The sequence below is a fragment of the Pseudorca crassidens genome, chromosome 10 (assembly GCF_039906515.1).
Source record: "Pseudorca crassidens isolate mPseCra1 chromosome 10, mPseCra1.hap1, whole genome shotgun sequence".
NCBI classification, from domain to species: domain Eukaryota; kingdom Metazoa; phylum Chordata; class Mammalia; order Artiodactyla; family Delphinidae; genus Pseudorca; species Pseudorca crassidens.
Window position 1 is genome coordinate 70,243,651 of NC_090305.1, and position 19,620 is coordinate 70,263,270.

Genomic DNA, 19,620 nt, shown 5'->3' on the forward strand with positions numbered 1-19,620 from the left:
CTTTATTATTTCTAGAAAGGTAAAAATGTAACTGAAATGCAAAAAAAGATTTGTGCAGTGTATGGAGAAGGTGCTGTGACTGATCGAACGTGTCAAAGGTGATTTGTGTATTTTCATGCTGGAGATTTCTAGCTGGATGATGCTCCATGGTCAGGTAGACCATGTGAAGTTGATAGCGATCAAATCAAGACATTAATTGAGAATAGTCAACGTTATACCATGTGGGAGATAGCCAACATACTCAAAATATCCAAATAAAGCATTGAAAATCATTTGCACCAGCTTGGTTATGTTAATCTCTTTGATGTTTGGGTTCCACATAAGTTAAGCGAAAAAAACCTTCTTGACCATATTTCCGCATGCAATTCTCTACTTAAACGTAACAAAAACATTCTGTTTTTAAAACAAACTGTGACGGGTGATGAAAAGTGGATACTGTACAATAATGTGGAATGGAAGAGATCGTGGGGCAAGCGAAATGAACCACCACCAACCACACCAAAGGCCGGTCTTCATCCAAAGAAGGTGATGTTGTATACATGGTGGGATTGGAAGGGAGTCGTCTATTATGAGCTGCTTCTGGAAAACCAAACAATTAATTTCAACAAGTACTGCTCCCAGTTAGACCAACTGAAAGCAGCACTCGATGAAAAGCGTCCGGAATTAGTCAACAGAAAACGCATAATCTTCCATCAAGATAACGCAAGACCGCGTGTTTCTTTGATGACCAGGCAAAAACTGTTACAGCTTGGCTGGGAAGTTCTGATTTATCTGCTATATTCACCAGACATTGCACCTTCAGATTCCCATTTATTTCAGTCTTTACAAAATTCTCTTAATGGAAAAAAATTTCAATTCCCTGGAAGACTGTAAAAGGCACCTGGAACAGTTCTTTGCTCAAAAAGATAAAAAATTTTGGGAAGTTGGAAGTATGAAATTGCATGAAAAATGGCAGAAGGTAGTGGAACAAAACTGTGAATATATTCAATAAAGGTCTTGGTAAAAGTGAAAAAATGCATGTTTGGGACTTCCCTGGTGGTCCAGTGGCTAGGTCTTTGTGCTCTTAATTGGGGGGGGGGGGTGTGCAGGGAGGAGGGTTCGAGCCCTGGTCGGGGAACTGGATCCCACATGGCGCAACTGGGAGTTCGCATGACGCAACTGAAGATCCCGCATGCCAAAACTGGAAGACCCCCCCCACCCACATGCTGCAACTAAAGATCCACGTGCTGCGATTAAAAGATCCTGCATGCTGCAACTAAAAAGTCCCGCATGCCTCAACGAAGATCCCGTGTGCCACAACTAAGACCCGGTGCAGCCAAATAAATAAATAAATAATAATAATTTTTTTTTTTTAAAGGAAAGAAAAGTGTGTCTTTTATTTTTACTTAAAAACTGAAGGAACTTTTTGGCCAACCCAATACCGCTAAATTGTTTCATAATCTCTTTTATATAGCCTTCTTTGTTTTAACTTCCATAGACCTGTTGTAAATAAAAAGTTGCCCTTAAATGACAGTGTAAAGCCACTTCAGGGCATGGCAGTTCCCAAAGTTGTTGAAAAGAACTTTTTTTTTCTTTATCAGGGTCAACATATATTGAACTAGGAGGGTCCTCAGAGCAGCTCCAAATCAGAGGCTTCAAAGTTTGAGACTTCTCTAAAACTCTGTAGCGTGGGGTTCCTCAGGGCCTTTTCCACTGTTTTTAAGTGCCTGTTTCCCCTTATATGTGCCTGGATGCCAAGGAGCTACACACAGTGTGCTGGAAGGGGAAGGGAGTTCATATTCCTCACCTAAAACTAGGCTAAAGCAAGAGACACATCTTGTTTTTAAAATACAGAGAAGTTACTACAATTTGGAAAACTGTTCACACCAATATTTATAGTGTTCTTTGCTTTATTTCCTTATTTTATTTATAAAAAGCTACCCTTGGCTACAAGTTCTTGGGATATGATGTGATTAAAACATGGAGAGGGGCTTTCCTGGTGAACAGTGGTTAAGAACCCGCCTGCCAATGCAGGGGACACAGGTTCCATTCCTGGTCCAGGAAGATCCCACCTGTCGCAGAGCAACTAAGCCCATGCGCCACAACTACTGAGCCTGCGCTCTAGAGCCTGCAAACCACAACTGCTGATCCCGAGTGCCACAACTACTGAGGCCCGCACGCCTAGCGCCCATGTACTGCAACGAAGAGTAGCCCCCGCTTGCCACAACTAGAGGAAGCTCATGCACAGCAACAAAGACCCAATGCAGCCAAAATTATATAAATAAAATAAATAACTTTTTAAAATAAATTAATTAATTTAAAAAGGGTTTTTTTTTTTAAAAAAAAGAAACAACCAAAGTGCAGTTTCCACCATCACTTCACCAGGTTAAAATGCTGAATTTTGTCTCACCTCCCAGAGTGAGCAAGAAACCATGCCATCATCAGTGTCCGTGATTTTTGTCCAGAACTCACAGACACTGGCCACTTAAACAGTGTTAGAAAAGCACCCCATCCTCTGTGCTGGGGCAGCATAGACTTCAGAGAGCCTCAGGATGGCCGTAGTGAGAGGAGGTCTTCATGCTGTTGAGGGAAATCCAGGAGGAGAAATAGGCTGCTTTTCTTTGAAGCGTGTGTCTGACTGCTTCTTGGCAAGGCTTAACTTGGAAGCTGGTTGAGATCTTGGAAATCACGTGTTTCAACTCCCTCATTAAATAAATGAAGAAACTGAAGCTCAGTGAAATGATTTAGTGGCTTAACCAGGGAGCCCAGGTTTCCATACTGCAGGCACTGGCCTTTCCACTCTGTTGTCAAAGCTTCTGAGCATGGGTTTTCCACTGCTGGTCTTCGTGTCAGAGAATTTCATAATTGCTCAAAGAATATTTCAGGTCTTTGTTAATCTCCTTAATTAAAGATACTTCTTTATAAAAAGTTAATTTACTTTACTGTAAACTCTCACCCATCTTTGTTAAACATCATGAACAGTTCATTGCCTTGGCAGTCTGTTTCAGAAGTCATTAGTGCTTTCCTGTCAAGTCAAATCATACAAAAATGCAGAAGGAGTTGCTATGTTGGTTTTGTCTTTTTAAGATTTTTTTCGATGTGGACCATTTTTAAAGTCTTTATTGAATTTGTTACAATATTGCTTCTGTTTTATGTTTTGGTTTTTTGTCCGTGAGGCATGTGGGATCTTAGCTCCCCAACCAGGGATTGAACCTGCAGACCCTGCATTGGAAGGTGGAGTCTTAACCACTGGACCGCCAGGGAAGTCCTACTATATTGGTTTTGAGTGCTGAGAGTAAATGTGTCATCCAGCAGTAAATCTCTTAGGTGCAGCTTTAATATATGTGGCTCTTCATTTTTGTTATTGGCCTCTTAGATATGTAGCCACAAACCCAACTTTTAGCAAATAAAACAGTTGATGCCGTGGTTTTCTATGTATTTTATTTATTTATTTATTTTTATAAATTTATTTCTTTCTGGCTGCATTGGGTCTTTGTTGCTGCACGTGGGCTTTCTCTAGTTGCGGTGAGCGGGGGCTACTCTTCATTGTGGTGCATGGACTTGTCATTGTGGTGGCTTCTGTTGTTGCAGAACACGGGCTCTAGGTGTGCGGGCTTCAGTAGTTGTGGCACGCGGGCTTCATTAGTTGTGGTTCATGGGCTCTAGAGTGCAGGCTCAGTAGTTGTGGCGCACAGGCTTAGTTGCTACATGGGATGTGGGATCTTACCAGACCAGGAATCGAACCTGTGTCCCTTGCATTGGCAGGCGGATTCTTAACCACTGTGTCACCAGGGAAGCCCTCTATGTATTTTTATTTTATTTTATTTTTTAACATCTTTTCTATGTATTTTTAAATGGCTATTAAGTACAGCTTTATTTACAAATCTTGGGCTAAGGTTAATTTGCATTATTAATCCTCATCTAGTTCTTCCACAAGGGATGCGGATGGCGAGGGGCCAGGGCCAGATTGCTGGCCCTCCAGTATTCCAAATAGGTGTCAGTTGTGTCCAGTAACGTTTTTATGGGGACAGCGTTTAACTTGAGGTTAAAAAGGCAGTTTTCTTGTGTCAGGGATCAGATTAACAGAGAACTTGTATAGACGTATTTACTGTCAAGTTCTTTGGCTTGAGAGCCAGATGATTGGTAGGTAGAATACCCAGAATTGCTAAAGGACTGGTTGTGTACTGGGTAGGTGAGTTGTCGTCTTTCTGAGTTATTCACAGAGGCTTTTCGGTCCTAAGGACCATGCCTTACCATTATTTGGCATGTGCCTCAATCACTCAGGGTTTCAGAACCAGAAAAGTGATCCAGAAGTTCTGGGATTCCAGCCCCTACAAAAGGGGATGGAGTTTTCCTCTATTTTCTTATTTCTTACTTGAAGTATTGTTGATTTACAATTTATATTAGTTTCATGTACACTATGAATCGCTATTTTCATAGCAATTCAACATTTTTATAGATGATACTCCGTTTAAAGTTATTATAAAATAATGGCTGTATTTCCTTGTACTGCACACTATATGTTTATTGCTTATATATTTTACACATAGTAGTTTGTATCTCTTAATCTGAGTGATGGAATTTTTATAGCCTCCATTGGTGGTTTCTTTCATTCTTCATGTGCCTTTTCACTTGCTCTCTTGCATAAACTGAAGGCCTCTTAAATGTCATGTTTGGAAGAGGAGAGCAGCTACTCAGGATCTTTTTGAGTAGCTTGAAAGCTAGATGTGATTCTCCCAGCACCTTTAGTCTACATCCTCACAGGTTGCACTTCGCATATATAGGCCAATTTGATAGCTCAAAAAATGAGGAGATGAAAGGCAGTCAGTGGGTATTGGAATAAATCCTTGCCAATGCAGAACGGTAAGAGTGCACTCACTGATTTTTTTTTTTTTCCTTTGCCCTCCATCCACTATCTCAGATTCTGGAAACTGTTTCATTCTTAGCTATCTGCTCCAGGCTAGGCCATCTCCTAAGTCAGTGGATTTTTGTTCACCCAGAGGATGAGATGTAATGATAGCTGTGTAAAGATACAGCAGATAGGGCTTCCCTGCTGGCACAGTGGTTGAGAGTCCGCCTGCCGATGCAGGGGACACGTGTTCGTGCCCCGATCCGGGAAGATCCCACATGCCGCGGAGCAGCTGGGCCCGTGAGCCATGGCCGCTGAGCCTGCGCGTCCAGAGCCTGTGCTCTGCAACGGGAGAGGCCACAGCAGTGAGAGGCCCGCGTACCACAAAAAAAAAAAAAAAAAAAAAAAGATACTGCAGATAAATAAGCTGAGGTTGTGGGGGAGGGTGAGTACCTCACCAACCTGCTGTCTTCTATAGAAATCAAAGGCCTTCAGCCTTTCAGGGTCATAAACTAATGGTAACTGAGTCCATCAAGTGATTAGGCTATAAAAAATTAATTTAGGGTGGCCGAATCTCAAACACTGATTATCTAACCAGAACGCCAACTGGAATATCATATGTCTGCTTTTCAGGGCACTGTGATCCTGGTGTTAATGACACCTGCGACTTCATATGTGTAATCCCAGGGTTTCTTGAGGGATATGCGCTTAGCTGAAGCAATGAGATCATCTTGAGGTTCTGTCTGGGCGGCAGTAGAACTGTATTTCCTCCACTGACCCAGCAGTGAGAGTACATATTCCTAGTTCCTAGAATACTTTGACCTGCTAGGTACAGTATCTGTGACTCTCCTGACTTCTCTTTCTCCACTTCTCCATTTCCTCTCCCTTCTCCCTTCCCAGACCGTTCTTATTCTACATCTCCACTTGTTACTGTTACTGTCTCCATTCTAACCACCACTCTTTTGATTGTCCTGATTATCATAACATCTTCCCTCATTTCTAGATATTCATCTTCTGCTCAACTCCCAAGTTTCCAGATTGACGAGGGTGCTTCCTGCTGACCCATAGATCAGCACCTAAACTCATCCTCCTACCAGCTAATCTCATTCACAGTGTCTCAGAGGCACTCCAAACTCCATCTAGGCTTGACTTCACAGACTCCTAGTCAGTGGCTGCAGTGAGGATCCTTGAGGACAGGGGAGGAGAGTGATTTCCAGGAGACTTTCTTTGTGCAAAACTCCTAAGTTACAAGTAATGAGCAAAAGCCAGATCACTTTAGGGGACATTGCACATTCTCCCAAGTTCTGAATAAAGCCCCTGGGATCATCTGGAGGATCTGAAATTCTTAGAGTCTGAAGCAAGGCTCAGTTAGCCCCACAAAATATTCTTTCCTTTCCTTGCAGTGCATTGGTTCCCTGCAGGAAGAATGTGATGTCTGCTCTGCTGCCCTCTGTACAAGCCATTGCAAGGTTGAACCAGAAAATTGCATCCCGCACTTTGGCATAAAACACAGCATCTCTTAACCTAGTCGTTTCCAAATGGTGGGACACCCTCACACAAGGTCTTCTTTGGTTACACTTGTTTCTAGTCTGCCATTGTTTCTATAGACTTCTCTGGGTTCCTAAACTTACAGTTTATGTGAATCAACCCCCTCATTCAATATTCACTAAGACCCAGTCCGGCCCTGGGCTGGATGCTGGGGAACAAAGAGGAAGGCAACTTAATCTCCCAGACCTCAGTTTGTATTTAATAGAATAGTTCTCTGGATTTTTGAGATTATCTTGACTTAGATTCTTTTAGCTTTCTAGCATGTTTCTTCAGAATAATGTGTACTTTCTGCATCAAAACTTTTCTCAAGAAAAATGCTGAATTTTGCACATTTTTGCCTGAAAAAATGTGACTGTGTTTTCTAGGGTAGAAGTATGATACTGAGTAAAAACAATGCTTTTGTTTTTGCAGGTCTTATCATTTCTCTGCAGCTTCTTCGTGGAGACATGGAACAGATTAGGAGAGAAAATCCTATGATATTTAATAGGGGATTGGCAATTACAAGAAAATTGGGATTTCCTGATGTCATCATGCCAGGTAGGCAGAACTTCTTGGGGCTGGGGTGGGAGAAGGGTTAGGAGGATTGAGTCCAGTGCTCCCCTTGTTAGCAGGTGGTGAACTATGCTGTGGAGGAGACCTGCAACCATTAAAATCCTCTACAGCCGAAGTCAGGTTGCTGACTGCAGTCTGCAGCCAGTTGCTCCTTTGACTCTTGTTGGCATCTGTTCTTTTCCAGAAGCCCCCACATATGTTCACCAGTGCAGCACAGCAATGCAGCAGATGAGCTTTTTTGTCTCCTATGGAGACCGGATGGTAGGAATCAATACAGAACTTCTCATGAGGATGGATTTTTATACTCTTCTCTTCAATTACATTTCCTAGAGGAGAATCCCCTCATAGGAACATCCTCTTTAAGGAAAATAGTGCCTATAGTGTCAATGAATCCCAGTTCAGTTCATGTAGGAATAGCAGATATATTTGTATCAGAAAAATGAATCATAATGAAAATACCATAATGTATCAGAAAAATGGGTCAGGCAAATGGTATAAGTTAGGCACTGTGAATAGTACTATCTGGCCAGTTTCTCAGAAATTGTCTAACTCCTTTCATCTAATTCCTGATGGAGAGCCAGGGCAGAAAGTGGGAATGCATTGACTCTCAAGTGTGGTTCCAGCAGGTCAATCTCAGGTTCATGCTTCCTGGCCAGGGGGATGCAGACCAAGCTAGAGAAGTGGATCCAAACAGGCCATCAGAACCAAGGGGGCTGTAGGGAGTGAGGGAAGAAGGGTAGAGGCATGGCTCCGATGGATGGCAGGTGGTCTGATAACCAGAGAAGATGGGAACAAGGAGAGGGAAAGCAGACAGACTGTTTGTCTGGATGAATTATGGGAGGAGTAGTAGCCCTACCTTTTCCAGTGATTTTTTTTTTTTTTTAGTGATGTGATTTTATTTTATTTTATTTTTTTAACATCTTTATTGGAGTATAATTGCTTTACAATGGTGTGTTAGTTTCTGCTTTGTAACAAAGTGAATCAGCTATCCATATACATATATCCCCATATCTCCTCCCTCCCACCCTCCCTGAGTTTTAATGTTCTGTTAAAAGTTTATTTGCCTTTGTTTAAAGGAGCCAAGCCAGGCTAGACTAAACTGATTGTGACCACTCTAAATATCACCTATTTGGAGTTCTTCATGGTGCTGTAAAATCCTCTTGTTGGAAATATTTGCCAGCACATACCCAGAGGAGAGTATGGCCTGAGTATAGAGAAGGCCTGTGTGATGGATTCCAGCTGCCCTCCAACTTCCCACATTATGCCCAGACTTGTTTTCTGTTGCCTTCGTTCTCTGTCCATAGACACTGTGAATGCAGAGCAAGCTGCTGTGACAGCCTTTGTCTCCTGCTCATGCACACAGGAGGGTCTTTTGTATGAGAGTCCTAGGCCATTTAATCAATTCCTAATCAATTCTGTGTTTATCTTTAAATACTTAGGAGACTTCATGCTTATGAAAGGCCCCCATCTGACTATTGTAGAGGTGATGTCCTCCACAGGATGTTTCTTTCATCCTGTCCCGACACGTTCCTCAGCCCTCGATGACCCTGGTAATCAGGAAAAGAAGAGCCCGGGCATAGTTCCTGGCTTCTTGGCAACATGTCACTGAAGAAATAATTAGTAGTTACCAAAATTGTTCTGGTGATCTTATTTTCATTAGGTATCCGGGCTCATGATGTAGAGTCATATATTCTAAAAAATGTACTTAAAGTTCTTTCTCTCTTTTAAGAACTTGTTTGTCTAAGATTTGGACATATCCTTCCTCTTAGCCTTCACACAGTCACAGAATCAAAACAAAGTGAGCAAAGACTAGAAAGGAGCAAGCTTCAGTCAAAAATTTTTAAGCAAACTTTAATTTCAGGAGTTGCAGTATCCAGACCTCATCTATGGAAAGAGATCTTTTTGTGGAGCACTCTGCATCTCTTTGTGTCATTGGCACACAGGTTTATAAAGGATTTCTGAGAATGTTAGACATGACCATGGAAATAAGCAGTATCAGTATCATTGGTGAGGCAAGCTGAGTTTAAGGGGAGTTTCCCTCCTTTGGGCAGCTAAGGAATCATCGTATGATGTGCCCTATAAGGCAGAGACGCTGACAATCCTGGGATGTCCAAACTGGGGCTGTGAGTGTGCTCTTCGCTGTGTTGTCTGCCCTTGAAGTACTGAGTGCTGGAGCTGAAAGTAAGGATTGATTCACAGGCAGGAAACAGTCCTTTATGCATCTGTCCTCTCCTTTACCTTTCCTTCCCCCTGAGGAAAGAATTTTTTGCATAGATGGCCACTCTCAGGACTGTGCACTAACAACTGACAGCCACCTTAATGCACCCCAAGGTATCATCAGAGTAGGTTTGCCATCCTTGGGCAAGGGGATAGGGCTAGCCCTGCAGGTCCTGCTGGAGCAGCAGGAAAAGTGTGCAGCAGTGTCTTAAATTGTGGTCAGCCTGTCTTGGGAAACCATGTCTGTGGCAAGAAGTCCCTAAGTGAGGTCACCCCTCCACCTGCAGCTGGTCCACTCTTCACCTGGGCTGCAGCAATCCCACACCTCACAGTCCTGGTGTGACCGAGTTACAAGAAGTTGCGACTTCTTGATACATGGTCATATGGGAAATGAAATAAATTATGTTAGTAACTGTGAGCATTTGAACACTTAAGTCTGAGAAATTAGAGTAACTGGGGAAATTAGAATTATTCGTATACTGTGATTCTTATTTTGAAACTACCAGCATATGGCAGAAACCACCAGATACTAATCTGGAGAGGTCCTTTTTGTCAGATGGCCCAGATAGGTCCTTGTCAAAGCATACTGACAGAGCTTACAGCTCTGAGTTTCAGCATTTAGACAAGTTACAACCACACCAGTATCTAACATACCATTTCAAAAAAGGTCTTTCTGATGGTCTCCTGTTGCTTTCCATGAGTGTGTACACATACACCATGTGACTGGTGTGAACAGGAGATGTCCTACTCTTTGCCACAGCTGAGGCCCTGACTACACAGCCATCCAGCTGTGCTCATGACCCATGGTGGTGAGTAGGAGGCAAGTCTGCCATTGCTGGTGTTCTGGGAGGTCACAGAGAAGGCACATCAACCCAGGAAACGTCATCCAAGATTACAGAAGGATAAACAGATGCGGGAATTTAAACCTTACTTTGAAACTGAGCACTTAACAGACTTTTGTTGGTTTGTCACCATATTTCTATGGGTATTTCCTCCTTTCCTCCAAACTCATTTTAGTTGCATATGAAAGCTAATAACTCTATAGCACACTTTTACTCCTTTCTTAGATTTTTTTTTTTTTTTTTTTTTTTGCGGTACGCGGGCCTCTCACCGTTGTGGCCTCTCCCGTTGCGGAGCACAGGCTCCGGACGCGCAGGCCCAGTGGCCATGGCTCACGGGCCCAGCCGCTCCGCGGCATGTGGGATCCTCCTGGACCGGGGCACGAACCCGTGTCCCCCACATCGGCAGGCGGACTCTCAACCACTGTGCCACCAGGGAAGCCCTCTTAGATTTTTTTCAAGAAACTGGAGAGGAAATATTGGAGCAGGGCAGGTGTTTCAGGTGAATGAGGTGAATGTTGAAGTTAACATTGTTTTCTGTGTCTCATTTGTCAGAATTAGCCAAAATAAAACTTTAAAGAAAACTGTCTGCCAAAAGACTGTAAACTGAAAGGAATGATTTAAAACCACTTGCTCAAGAATGGTCTGTACCCTTCTCCAGACCACATCTAAGCCAGCAGAGATGTGCCACCAGCTTCTGTGTAGTTCTCTAACTGTTAGCTTTCCTGGGGAGTCTGTTCCCTGGAGTCAGTAGGAATACAGAGCTCTGTCATGCCTCTGTGGGAAATAAATATTTTAACTTGTTTTATAAACCTTGAATTTTTAAGGTTATCATTTACTGTGGACGTTATGGGCCAAGTTTCATGTTAGTTAAATGAGCTTCTCTCTTGTCAGAAGAAATCTGCCCTTTGATTTAGTATGTTCTAGCTGATGGCCAAGTTTTTCTTAAAGCAGTAGTTCTCTAACTTTAGTATGTATCAGAATCACCTGCAGTGCTTGGAAAAACACAGATTGCTAAGCCTCTAACCCAAGAGTTTCTGAGATAGTAGGATTGGGGTGGGACCTGAGAATTTGTATCCCTCACAGGCTCTCAAATGACGGCGATGCTGCTGGTTTAGGACCCCCTTTGAGAACTATGCCCTAGAGAGTACTCTGCTTTAGGGATGCTTTGCCCTTCCCTGAGTCAGACCTGGCACAAGCTCGTCTCTGGGTTGCCCTGACCTTGCCCTTTAGAAGGCAGCTATGCTGGCATGGCAGCCCTCTAGGGGGCCCCCTGACTCTTGCCCTTGTGCTCAAAAATACACTCTGTCCTTTGCTTTGACCCCTGATAAAACGTGCATGCTTCATCACCAACCTGCAAGTGATGTTTTTTTTTCTCTTTTCCTGTTTGTCTTAATTGTTCTTGTTTTTTTCTGTGCTGTCCCCTCATTCTTGCCCCTTTGTTTCTGGTGCAGAGATCAAGATAGTTGGGTGTAAGTTCCTGCTTTTGTGTGTCCTGTCTGCTTTTGCCTGCTTTGTTTCCATCTTCATTTGTTTCACGGAATGTTATGCTGCAATACTGGGGTGGGGTGTCATTTACATTATTAATCCTTCATCAGCCTCACCTTTTGGGATAACTGACAAGACATTGGAGAAGCTACCAGCCCAGCCTAGAGACTGTGTATTACTTAGGGTATTCATTAAGATCAGAGAAAACTAAGGACTTGTTGGAATGCTTAGAAAACCTTTAAAAGCCCTAGGTGAATAGATACAGGAAAGGATTTTTGTGAGATGGATCAGCTACTCCCATTGAAAAGAAAATGAGTAGTGCTTATCCCAAGCTACAAAGAATCAGAAAGGCAGAAAGATGCTCTTTTCAGCTCTGCTGGACACATCTCATGACTTTTGAAAGAGACACGACTTTTGAAAGAAAAGCTATTCTCAGCAGAGTGATGAAAGTATTTACCAGAAGTAGATTCATAGGACTGTGGTCAGTCTGAGTGTCAAATGAAGCTTTGGCAGTATCTCTAAGGGAGGGTTTAGGAATAATCACATCTGGTCCCACGACAGGTTGGAAGATCATCACATCCCTGATCCAAGAAGGGAATAATCGTATATAGTGATGTCACACTATGCCCATTCCTGTCATCCTGTTAGAGCAGAGAACATCACTGACTTCATAGCAAAAGAAACCAGAAGTGTTGACACTGAAGACATGGTTAGAAGAATAAGGAAGCTGTCTTTCCTGGATACTAAAGAAATCCTCCCGAGAGCCTTTTTTTAGTCTCTTCCTCAGAATAAGAATTACTACAACATAAAGCATTGGTCATGTGTCTGAAGGTGTCCATATTAAATGGTAGTTAACATCTCCACATCTCCATGAATGCTGTCAGGAGACTCCTATTCTGCCAAGAGACAGGATTGGCACCATCCCAAGCAGGCTGCTGTGTCTGCTGGGAGAAAGTTCTAGTTTTACATGGTCTTAAGGGAAAGAAAGCACTATCCACAGAAGCTCTTCCTAATCCTATCTAGAATTAGACAAGGTCTAAATAATATATTTAATACTGTTATCCTTGAACCTAGAGCCTCCACACATGTGGTGTGAGTAACTTATACAGAAGGAACATGAATGTAATAAAGAATCCAAGCAAGTCTTAGTGCCCAGGGACTTCCCTGGTGGCACAGTGGTTTAGAATCCGCCTGCCAGTGCAGGGGACACGGGTTCGAGCCCTGGTCTGGGAAGATCCCACATGCCACGGAACAGCTGAGCCCATGCGCCACAGCTACTGAGCCTGCGCTCTAGAGCCTGCGAACCACAACTACTGAAGCCCGCGAGCTGCAACTACTGAAGCCCGTGCTTCATGCCACAACAAGAGAAGCCACCCGCAATGAGAAGCCTGCACACCACAACGAAGAGTAGTCCCCACTCACCACAACTAAGACACTGCTGCAAACCTGTGTAGGCTGTCCTGGACCATTTCTCCTGGCATAGAATTCTACACAGGCTGGAACTATGTGGCCCCAAAACTTCAAGTAAGGCTGGAGTGTCTGGCAAGAGACTATCTTGCTAACAGATGCTCTGGTACCTGAGCTGGACCTTGAAGATTCTGACACCTCTACGGAGACTGCTTTCAGAAGAGACCTGCAAACACGTTGTGAGCTGTTTCTCCAAAGTCATGCTAGGATTCAGGTCTTTGGATGATCAGACCTGGCCACTGAAGCATGCACTTTTCTCTCTGCTGGATGCAGCTCTGTCACAGTGCTCCTCAGCCCTCTGAGATTACTGGCAGCTGAAAAGCACTGTTTCCTTCTAAGACCTATCACTCTCTAAGGACCCCAGAATGTTTCACGCCAATCCCTGACACAATAAGATGGCCTCAAATTCATTACCTTGCTCCTTCCCAGCAGCTGTTTATTGTAGACTTCTAGGAATCTGGATTTTTGATGTGTAGTTGCAGCATAGTGATGCTGCTCTTGACCCTTGAACACTCCAATTCAGGTATCAGCAAACTATAGCCCATAGGCCAAATCCAGCAGCCTGTTTTTGTACTACCTACCAGCTAAGAATGGTTTTTTACATTTTAAAAGGGTTGTGAAAACAAAGAACATGTGACAGAGACCTATGTGACCTACAAAGCCTAAGATACTTACTATCTGACCTCTTAGAGAAAAAGTTTGCCAGCCTCTGCCTACTCTTAAGTCCCTAGTTCTCTGACATGCAGTTATACCAACAGCTGTCACTGGCTGCTGTGTGAAACTGTGAAAGGGACAAAGATTATTTATTCTGAAGCCCTCTTACAAGAACAACCTCATTCATTCATCTTCCCATTCAAGAAACTCTGTTGCATGTCAACTGAGCACTAAGCATTCAGAGATGTAAGGCATTGCTGATGTTGTTAGAGGCTCTGCCAACCTTAGGAAGCAGAGGACACCGAACAAATGGAGTCAGGGCTGCCCTCAACAATACGCACTCCCACTCCCCGTGGAAAAGCCTCCCCCTTCCATACCCGTCCCAGCATTCCTCCATGCTGCCTAAGAGGTGCCCAGTCCCCCACCCTCAGCCAGACTTCACTAGTATCTTCCAAGCAGACCCCCACTTTATAGTCCCCTGATGTTAAACCCTGGAGAGCATCAGAATTACCTGATGATTTTTTTTTAAATACAAGTACACAAGCCCACCCAAGACCCACTAGAATCTCAAAGGGTGAATATTAGAAATCTAATTTTAACAAGCTCCCTAGGTGATTCAAATACAGTCAGCCAGGCAGTGGTCTTCAGACTACCTCAGAAACCACTGTTCAGGACTTCTCTTTCCCATTCTTATGATAAGGTGCCTGTCCTCATCCCTCTCTTGGTAATATTTCTTGGCCATTGGTGCTAAAGTTTACATGAGCCTCCTGGAGACAGTACCTTAACCCAGAGGCATGATTCCACTTGTAGGCTTTGTGAACATGTAACATACAATAAGGATAGCTGAAGAGCAGGGACCCTGGGAAGCTCTCTGTAAGGCAGGCCTGGGTCATTACATTCTGGAGCTTTTCACATTTGTTTCTTCTAGTTCCTTGAGAATTAGTGGAGAGCTCAATTTAAATGATCCTCCAGAGAGCTTTTGACAAGAAGGCCCCAGCACCATTAACTATTAAAAAGTGCTGCTTTCAAAACTGAGGCCATAATTTGCAAAATTGCAACCCGTAAGGCAGCCTGATACCTATTCTGACTGAGAACAACCTTGGTCTAGGCAGGTCTGTTCTCTAAATAAAGAGCAAAGATCTGATGAAATCAAGCTGTTTCAGTGTGTAACCCAGAAGGTACAGTTGCTTGTATTTATAAATTTTCTCAGCTAGACGATCACCAAAGCATTCTGTTTAAATAGAAAATTTTAAAAGAATGAAAACTGTAGGAATGTCTAGCTCAGTCCTTCCATTTGAAATTGGCATTTTGGTTTAAAATACCCTGGAGGAGCTGCCCAGGAGCTATGAGCTCACTCTATAAAACCAAAATAGACCAAATTCTGTCATTGTCAATCTCCAAGACAATACCCAATTTAGTATTAGTATTTTATATCATATATTGCTAGGAAAAGTTTGAAATGTTCCATTTAAGGACATACTTATTATAATATGGTTAACTTTTGTATAGAGCCACAGAAATTTATATGTTTGTACAAGCTAGACTACTATTGCTAGTAGCCAACATCTGCTTTTAAAAGTCACGTGAATTATCTTGAGAATAACTGCCAGAGAGTGCTGACTTATACCACGGTGATTTTAAACAAAGCACCTATTCTTCAGATATTAAAATTCTCTAGACTATTCACTTTATGCCAAATCGTCCTCGAAATTGAATAATTACTTAAATTCCATAGAAAAGCTAATGTGTAACTGAAAAGCTTTTATCAGGAGAAAGCTCTGAGATGTCTGTTCCAGTTGTTAAAAATTTAAGGTGTAACCAACTCTGATTTATCCCATTATAATGGCAATAACCCATAGTAAAGTTCCCAGTTAATTTTGAATTTTACTTTCAAGGCTGATTTTATTCAGCCTCTGTTCTGATGGTAGCAAAGTAATGAATTTGAGTTTTCCTTCTCCTTCTGCTAGTCTTCCCCACCCTACCTACACACCTATTAAAATAGGTGACCTGCTAGGAGGGCCCAAGCAGGGATGTTCAAAAGAGGAAGATTAAAGTGTCAAACTCATCAAACTTCAAAGGAGAGGTTCTACTCAACCCAGGAGGAAAGTCTATATGGACTGCAAGGATGGACACCCTGAAGTCTGTCCCACCTACCCAGCAGTTGCATTTGTGTGTGATTTTCAAGAACACATTTTCCTCTTCCCTTCATGGTAGCCTCAGGGCTATTTGTTTGGGGAAATAGCTTTCACACATTAGAGAAAGTTCTCTGCGCTTTCAGAGAATAATTGTTTCTCAGGGACTGCTCTTCCCCACTTGGGTCAAAGTGTTTTGAGAGTATTATGTGACCAAATAACCATGATTGCACTCCTACAGTAGGAAGGCAACCTGAATAATAGAAGGTCTGGTCATGAAGACCCCCAAAGCCCAGGATATATGCCAGTCCTGGTCTATCACTGTTTCATATGTAAGAGACACTCAGACACTTCCACAGTTAGAGAGGTGGACAGTGCAGAAAAGGAGCTGTCAGTCATCATGTATCTGACCAAACCAGAAAGCTCAGTTGCTAACCAAAAACAAAGACTTATGTCATTGTGATTCCAAGTAATGAACAGATTTAGATGTGCCAGTTTTTCTAAAAACTGAAGGAGAAAGTATTTCTGGCTTCTGAATTGGCTTGCTTTGCAAGTTAATTAATTGTTCCGTTAACTTTTAGTTGATTTCTTCAGGCTCCTAACACATCTTCACTTTGGCCTTACCTGGTTTCCTTTGTCATTTCATTCCTTTGAAGATTTTTTTTCCCACAGCCTTTACTATTTTTTTGAAAGTCAAAAGCCCTTCTTTAGTTTGTGTTAAGTAAAATTCGTCATTTTATGGGTTTAGAAGCTTAGAGCAGCCTAAATAAGCTCCTTTTATGCATGAACAGACAATTCCTTCCCCCCTAAAAAGGCATTTGAGACTTAGGTCATTTCAGACTTGCAGTTTGAGCTACTGCTGCCCAGTCTCAAGCAGCAGGTATGGGCTAGAGTCAGAGCACGCAGAAGCAACAAGAGCACAACAGACTGTCGCCCCAGTCCTTTGGCACCTGGAGAGTCACCTGCTCCCAGAGCACTTGCTACAAAAAGAAGACAAACTGACAGTCCAGTGACCTCTGCCTGACACTCCAGCAGGGAATGGGATTTGGAGGTAAGCCTCCAGAAGGAAGTAGTAGTTTATCCTCTAGTCAGACTCAGAAGGATTGAGGGTTGCAAAAAGAAAGCAAAGAAAAAAAAAGAGAAATGATTTTTTTGTTTTTTGTTTTTTTTTTGAGGGAAAGGAGGAGGGATTAGTAGTTAAGACATAGACATGATTAAAATAAGTGTTATTCCTGTTGATTCTAAAATCTTTCCTGACTGGGGGACTTAGATTACAGCTATTCTCCTGGAGGGGAGAGAGACTGAGCAGACACCTGCAATCTGCCTTTTCCCACCCTAGACAAGCTGTGGTGAACACCTTTAAGATTCAGACTTAGAGAGCACATGACTAACCAACCTGAGTACTGCTGCACTGATATTGGTAGAATGTCCATTGTTATTAACCAAGCTTGGAATGCCCTGAGCACCCACCTGAACCCTGGAGGATCCAGATGCTAGCTTTGTCCTCCATGCACATGGGGCAGAGTGGCTTCTGTGGTCATGAAGACATGACATTTCTTTCCCCACAGGTGATATCCGCAATGACCTGTACCTAACCCTGGAGAAGGGGGACTTCGAGAGAGGGGGAAAGAGTGTACAGAAGAATATTGAAGTGACCATGTATGTGCTTTATGCAGATGGAGAAATCTTGAAGGTAAAGTTTGCCAGTCAGTTTGGAATGGAGGCTAATCCTGTAATAATTTTAGTGCTTTTGTGGACTTTGTCCAGAGACCCATCCTCTTCAGGAAGAGCTGAACTCAAATCACCCCATATGCATTCTTCTCCGCCTTAGCCTTTCTTCAAGGAAATTCTACAGTATGCTCTGATGACTTGCAGTGTCATACAGCCTTTTTAGAAATTCTTCCTAGTGTCTGACCTGAATCCTTCCTGTTCTAATTTAGACCTATTCCCTCTAGTTCTGTCCTACATGTTACTTTTTCAGCCACCTGTCTAGCATCGAGCTGCCTAGTTTTGGTAACTGTTATTAGGTCCCACGCTTTTTGTTCCTTGAGCTAATATGGAAAGTTATACTTTCCCTTTAGTAAAGGGTGGAACTTAGGTACCCACTTGCTGTTACCAAGTTATGTGGCAAGGAACAGCAGACTCAGGCCGTAAAAGATGATTTCTAGCCAGTGCAGTACAAGGATCCTCTGTCACTCTTCATTAAAAGAGAAGACCTGGAATGCTGTTTTTCTACTGTCATTATGTCAGTTTTTCCCTCAGTCAGTCATGGTCAAGTCCCTGGCAAATAAAAAGGCATTATTTTCATGTCTCTTGGTAGAAGGCAAATCACTCTTTTACAAACCTTGCTTCTGTGTGTTGACATCAGCCTTATGAGGTAGGCAGACCAGGAGTGATCGTCCATATTTTACAGAAGGAAAAAGGTGAAGTTAGTCAGAGTCATCTCCCAAACCTAGAAGGAAATGGAGGGTAATGTTGAAATGGTGGTAGAAACAATGATTTGTGTGTCATTTTAAAAACCCACCTCAAGGACTAAGGCATGTTCATTGTTTGTATGAATAATGCTGAGGTCAGCAGAGCTGTCAGCTGTTCACACCACCCTGTGTGGACAAGGAGCTGCTCCTGATTGTATTGTCCACAGCTTCCTGGCGGGCCTGGGACTGGGTTTTCACATCAATATTTGGGAACTGGGGTCAAGTTAAATCTGGTCTACCTTGTTTATATCCAAGGACAGTCAGCCATGGGCAACCTAAAATGCCAGTGCAACATTAGGCCAAAGATTAGAAAACAAGCTCCACTTTATTATTATTTAATTAATTATTTAATTTTTAAAATTTAATTTTATTATTTAATTATTTTTCTGATCTGGAAAGTGCCATATACGGTTGACTTCTCCTATGAATTCGTTGTTTCCTTTCTTAATGAGGATGAAGAGCCTACCTTAGTGATTCAGATGCACCACTCAGCTTCTCTCATGTTTATTAAGCAATGAGTGTGGTTACCTCTGCCCCAAGGAAAACAAGGAGCATTGTGACTGCTCATTTCTTATACCATCTAGACAGTTGTTTCCAAAAGTACTGAATTTAAGTCATCTTATAGATTTGGCCTGATGGGAAAATGAGACCTGCACAAAGGAGAAAATGAAATGTCCTAGGTGACATGGAAATCCAAGGGATCCCTCCAGGAAGATGGCACCTTACTTTGCTTCTCTCTTCCAGGATTGCATCAGCTTGGGTTCAGGAGAGCCGAATAGGAGTTCGTACCACTCCTTCGTCCTCTACCACAGTAATAGTCCTCGCTGGGGAGAAATTATCAAATTGCCCATCCCCATTGATCGGTTCCGGGGCTCCCACCTGCGCTTCGAGTTCAGACACTGTTCCAGTGAGTGAGACTTCTCTCCACATTCCTTTGAGGATATGAATATAACTCTTTCCTCTCTGGAACAGAAGTAAGAGAGTTCTTACTATTGGGGGAAGAAAATTAGGAGTTGTGTACTTAGAGATGGGATATCATCAGAGGCTGTCCTTTGGACAGTGATTCAGAAACATGGGATCTGGTATTGTCCTGTTGTAGTGTCTGACCTGGATGCTGGATAATTGCCAGGGTCATTCCTCTTTGGGGGTTTCCTTTGTATGTATTAAACTCCTTCTTAAAGAGCCCCTGGTTTATCAAGACTAGCAATTTAGTTTCTATTTGAGTCTAGGTTGCCTGTGTACCTTGGGATATGAATGGAAACTCAGTCTAGTACATTTCTCATCATTCTTGCCGTCAGGTTGCTACCTAATTAATGAACAAAGTAAGGGACAAAGAAGTAAAGAGCATCGGTGATAAGCCAAAAGGGAATTGCTGTTGAAAAGCAAAGTGTGTGGCAAAACAACTAATGCTTGGCTCTGAT

General features: G+C 42.7%; 1 protein-coding gene across 12 annotated transcripts in view; it reads left to right on the plus strand.

The window, feature by feature from the left end:
* DOCK3 (dedicator of cytokinesis 3) overlaps positions 1 to 19,620 on the plus strand; it is a 405,644-nt gene that overhangs the window by 297,293 nt on the left and 88,731 nt on the right. For all 12 annotated transcript variants that reach the window (XM_067754576.1, XM_067754570.1, XM_067754573.1 and 9 more), the window contains exons 14-16: positions 6,788 to 6,913; positions 17,294 to 17,418; positions 18,944 to 19,106. In XM_067754576.1, coding sequence (XP_067610677.1) covers positions 6,788 to 6,913; positions 17,294 to 17,418; positions 18,944 to 19,106 — 414 coding nt within the window. The remainder of the gene's footprint in view (positions 1 to 6,787; positions 6,914 to 17,293; positions 17,419 to 18,943; positions 19,107 to 19,620) is intronic.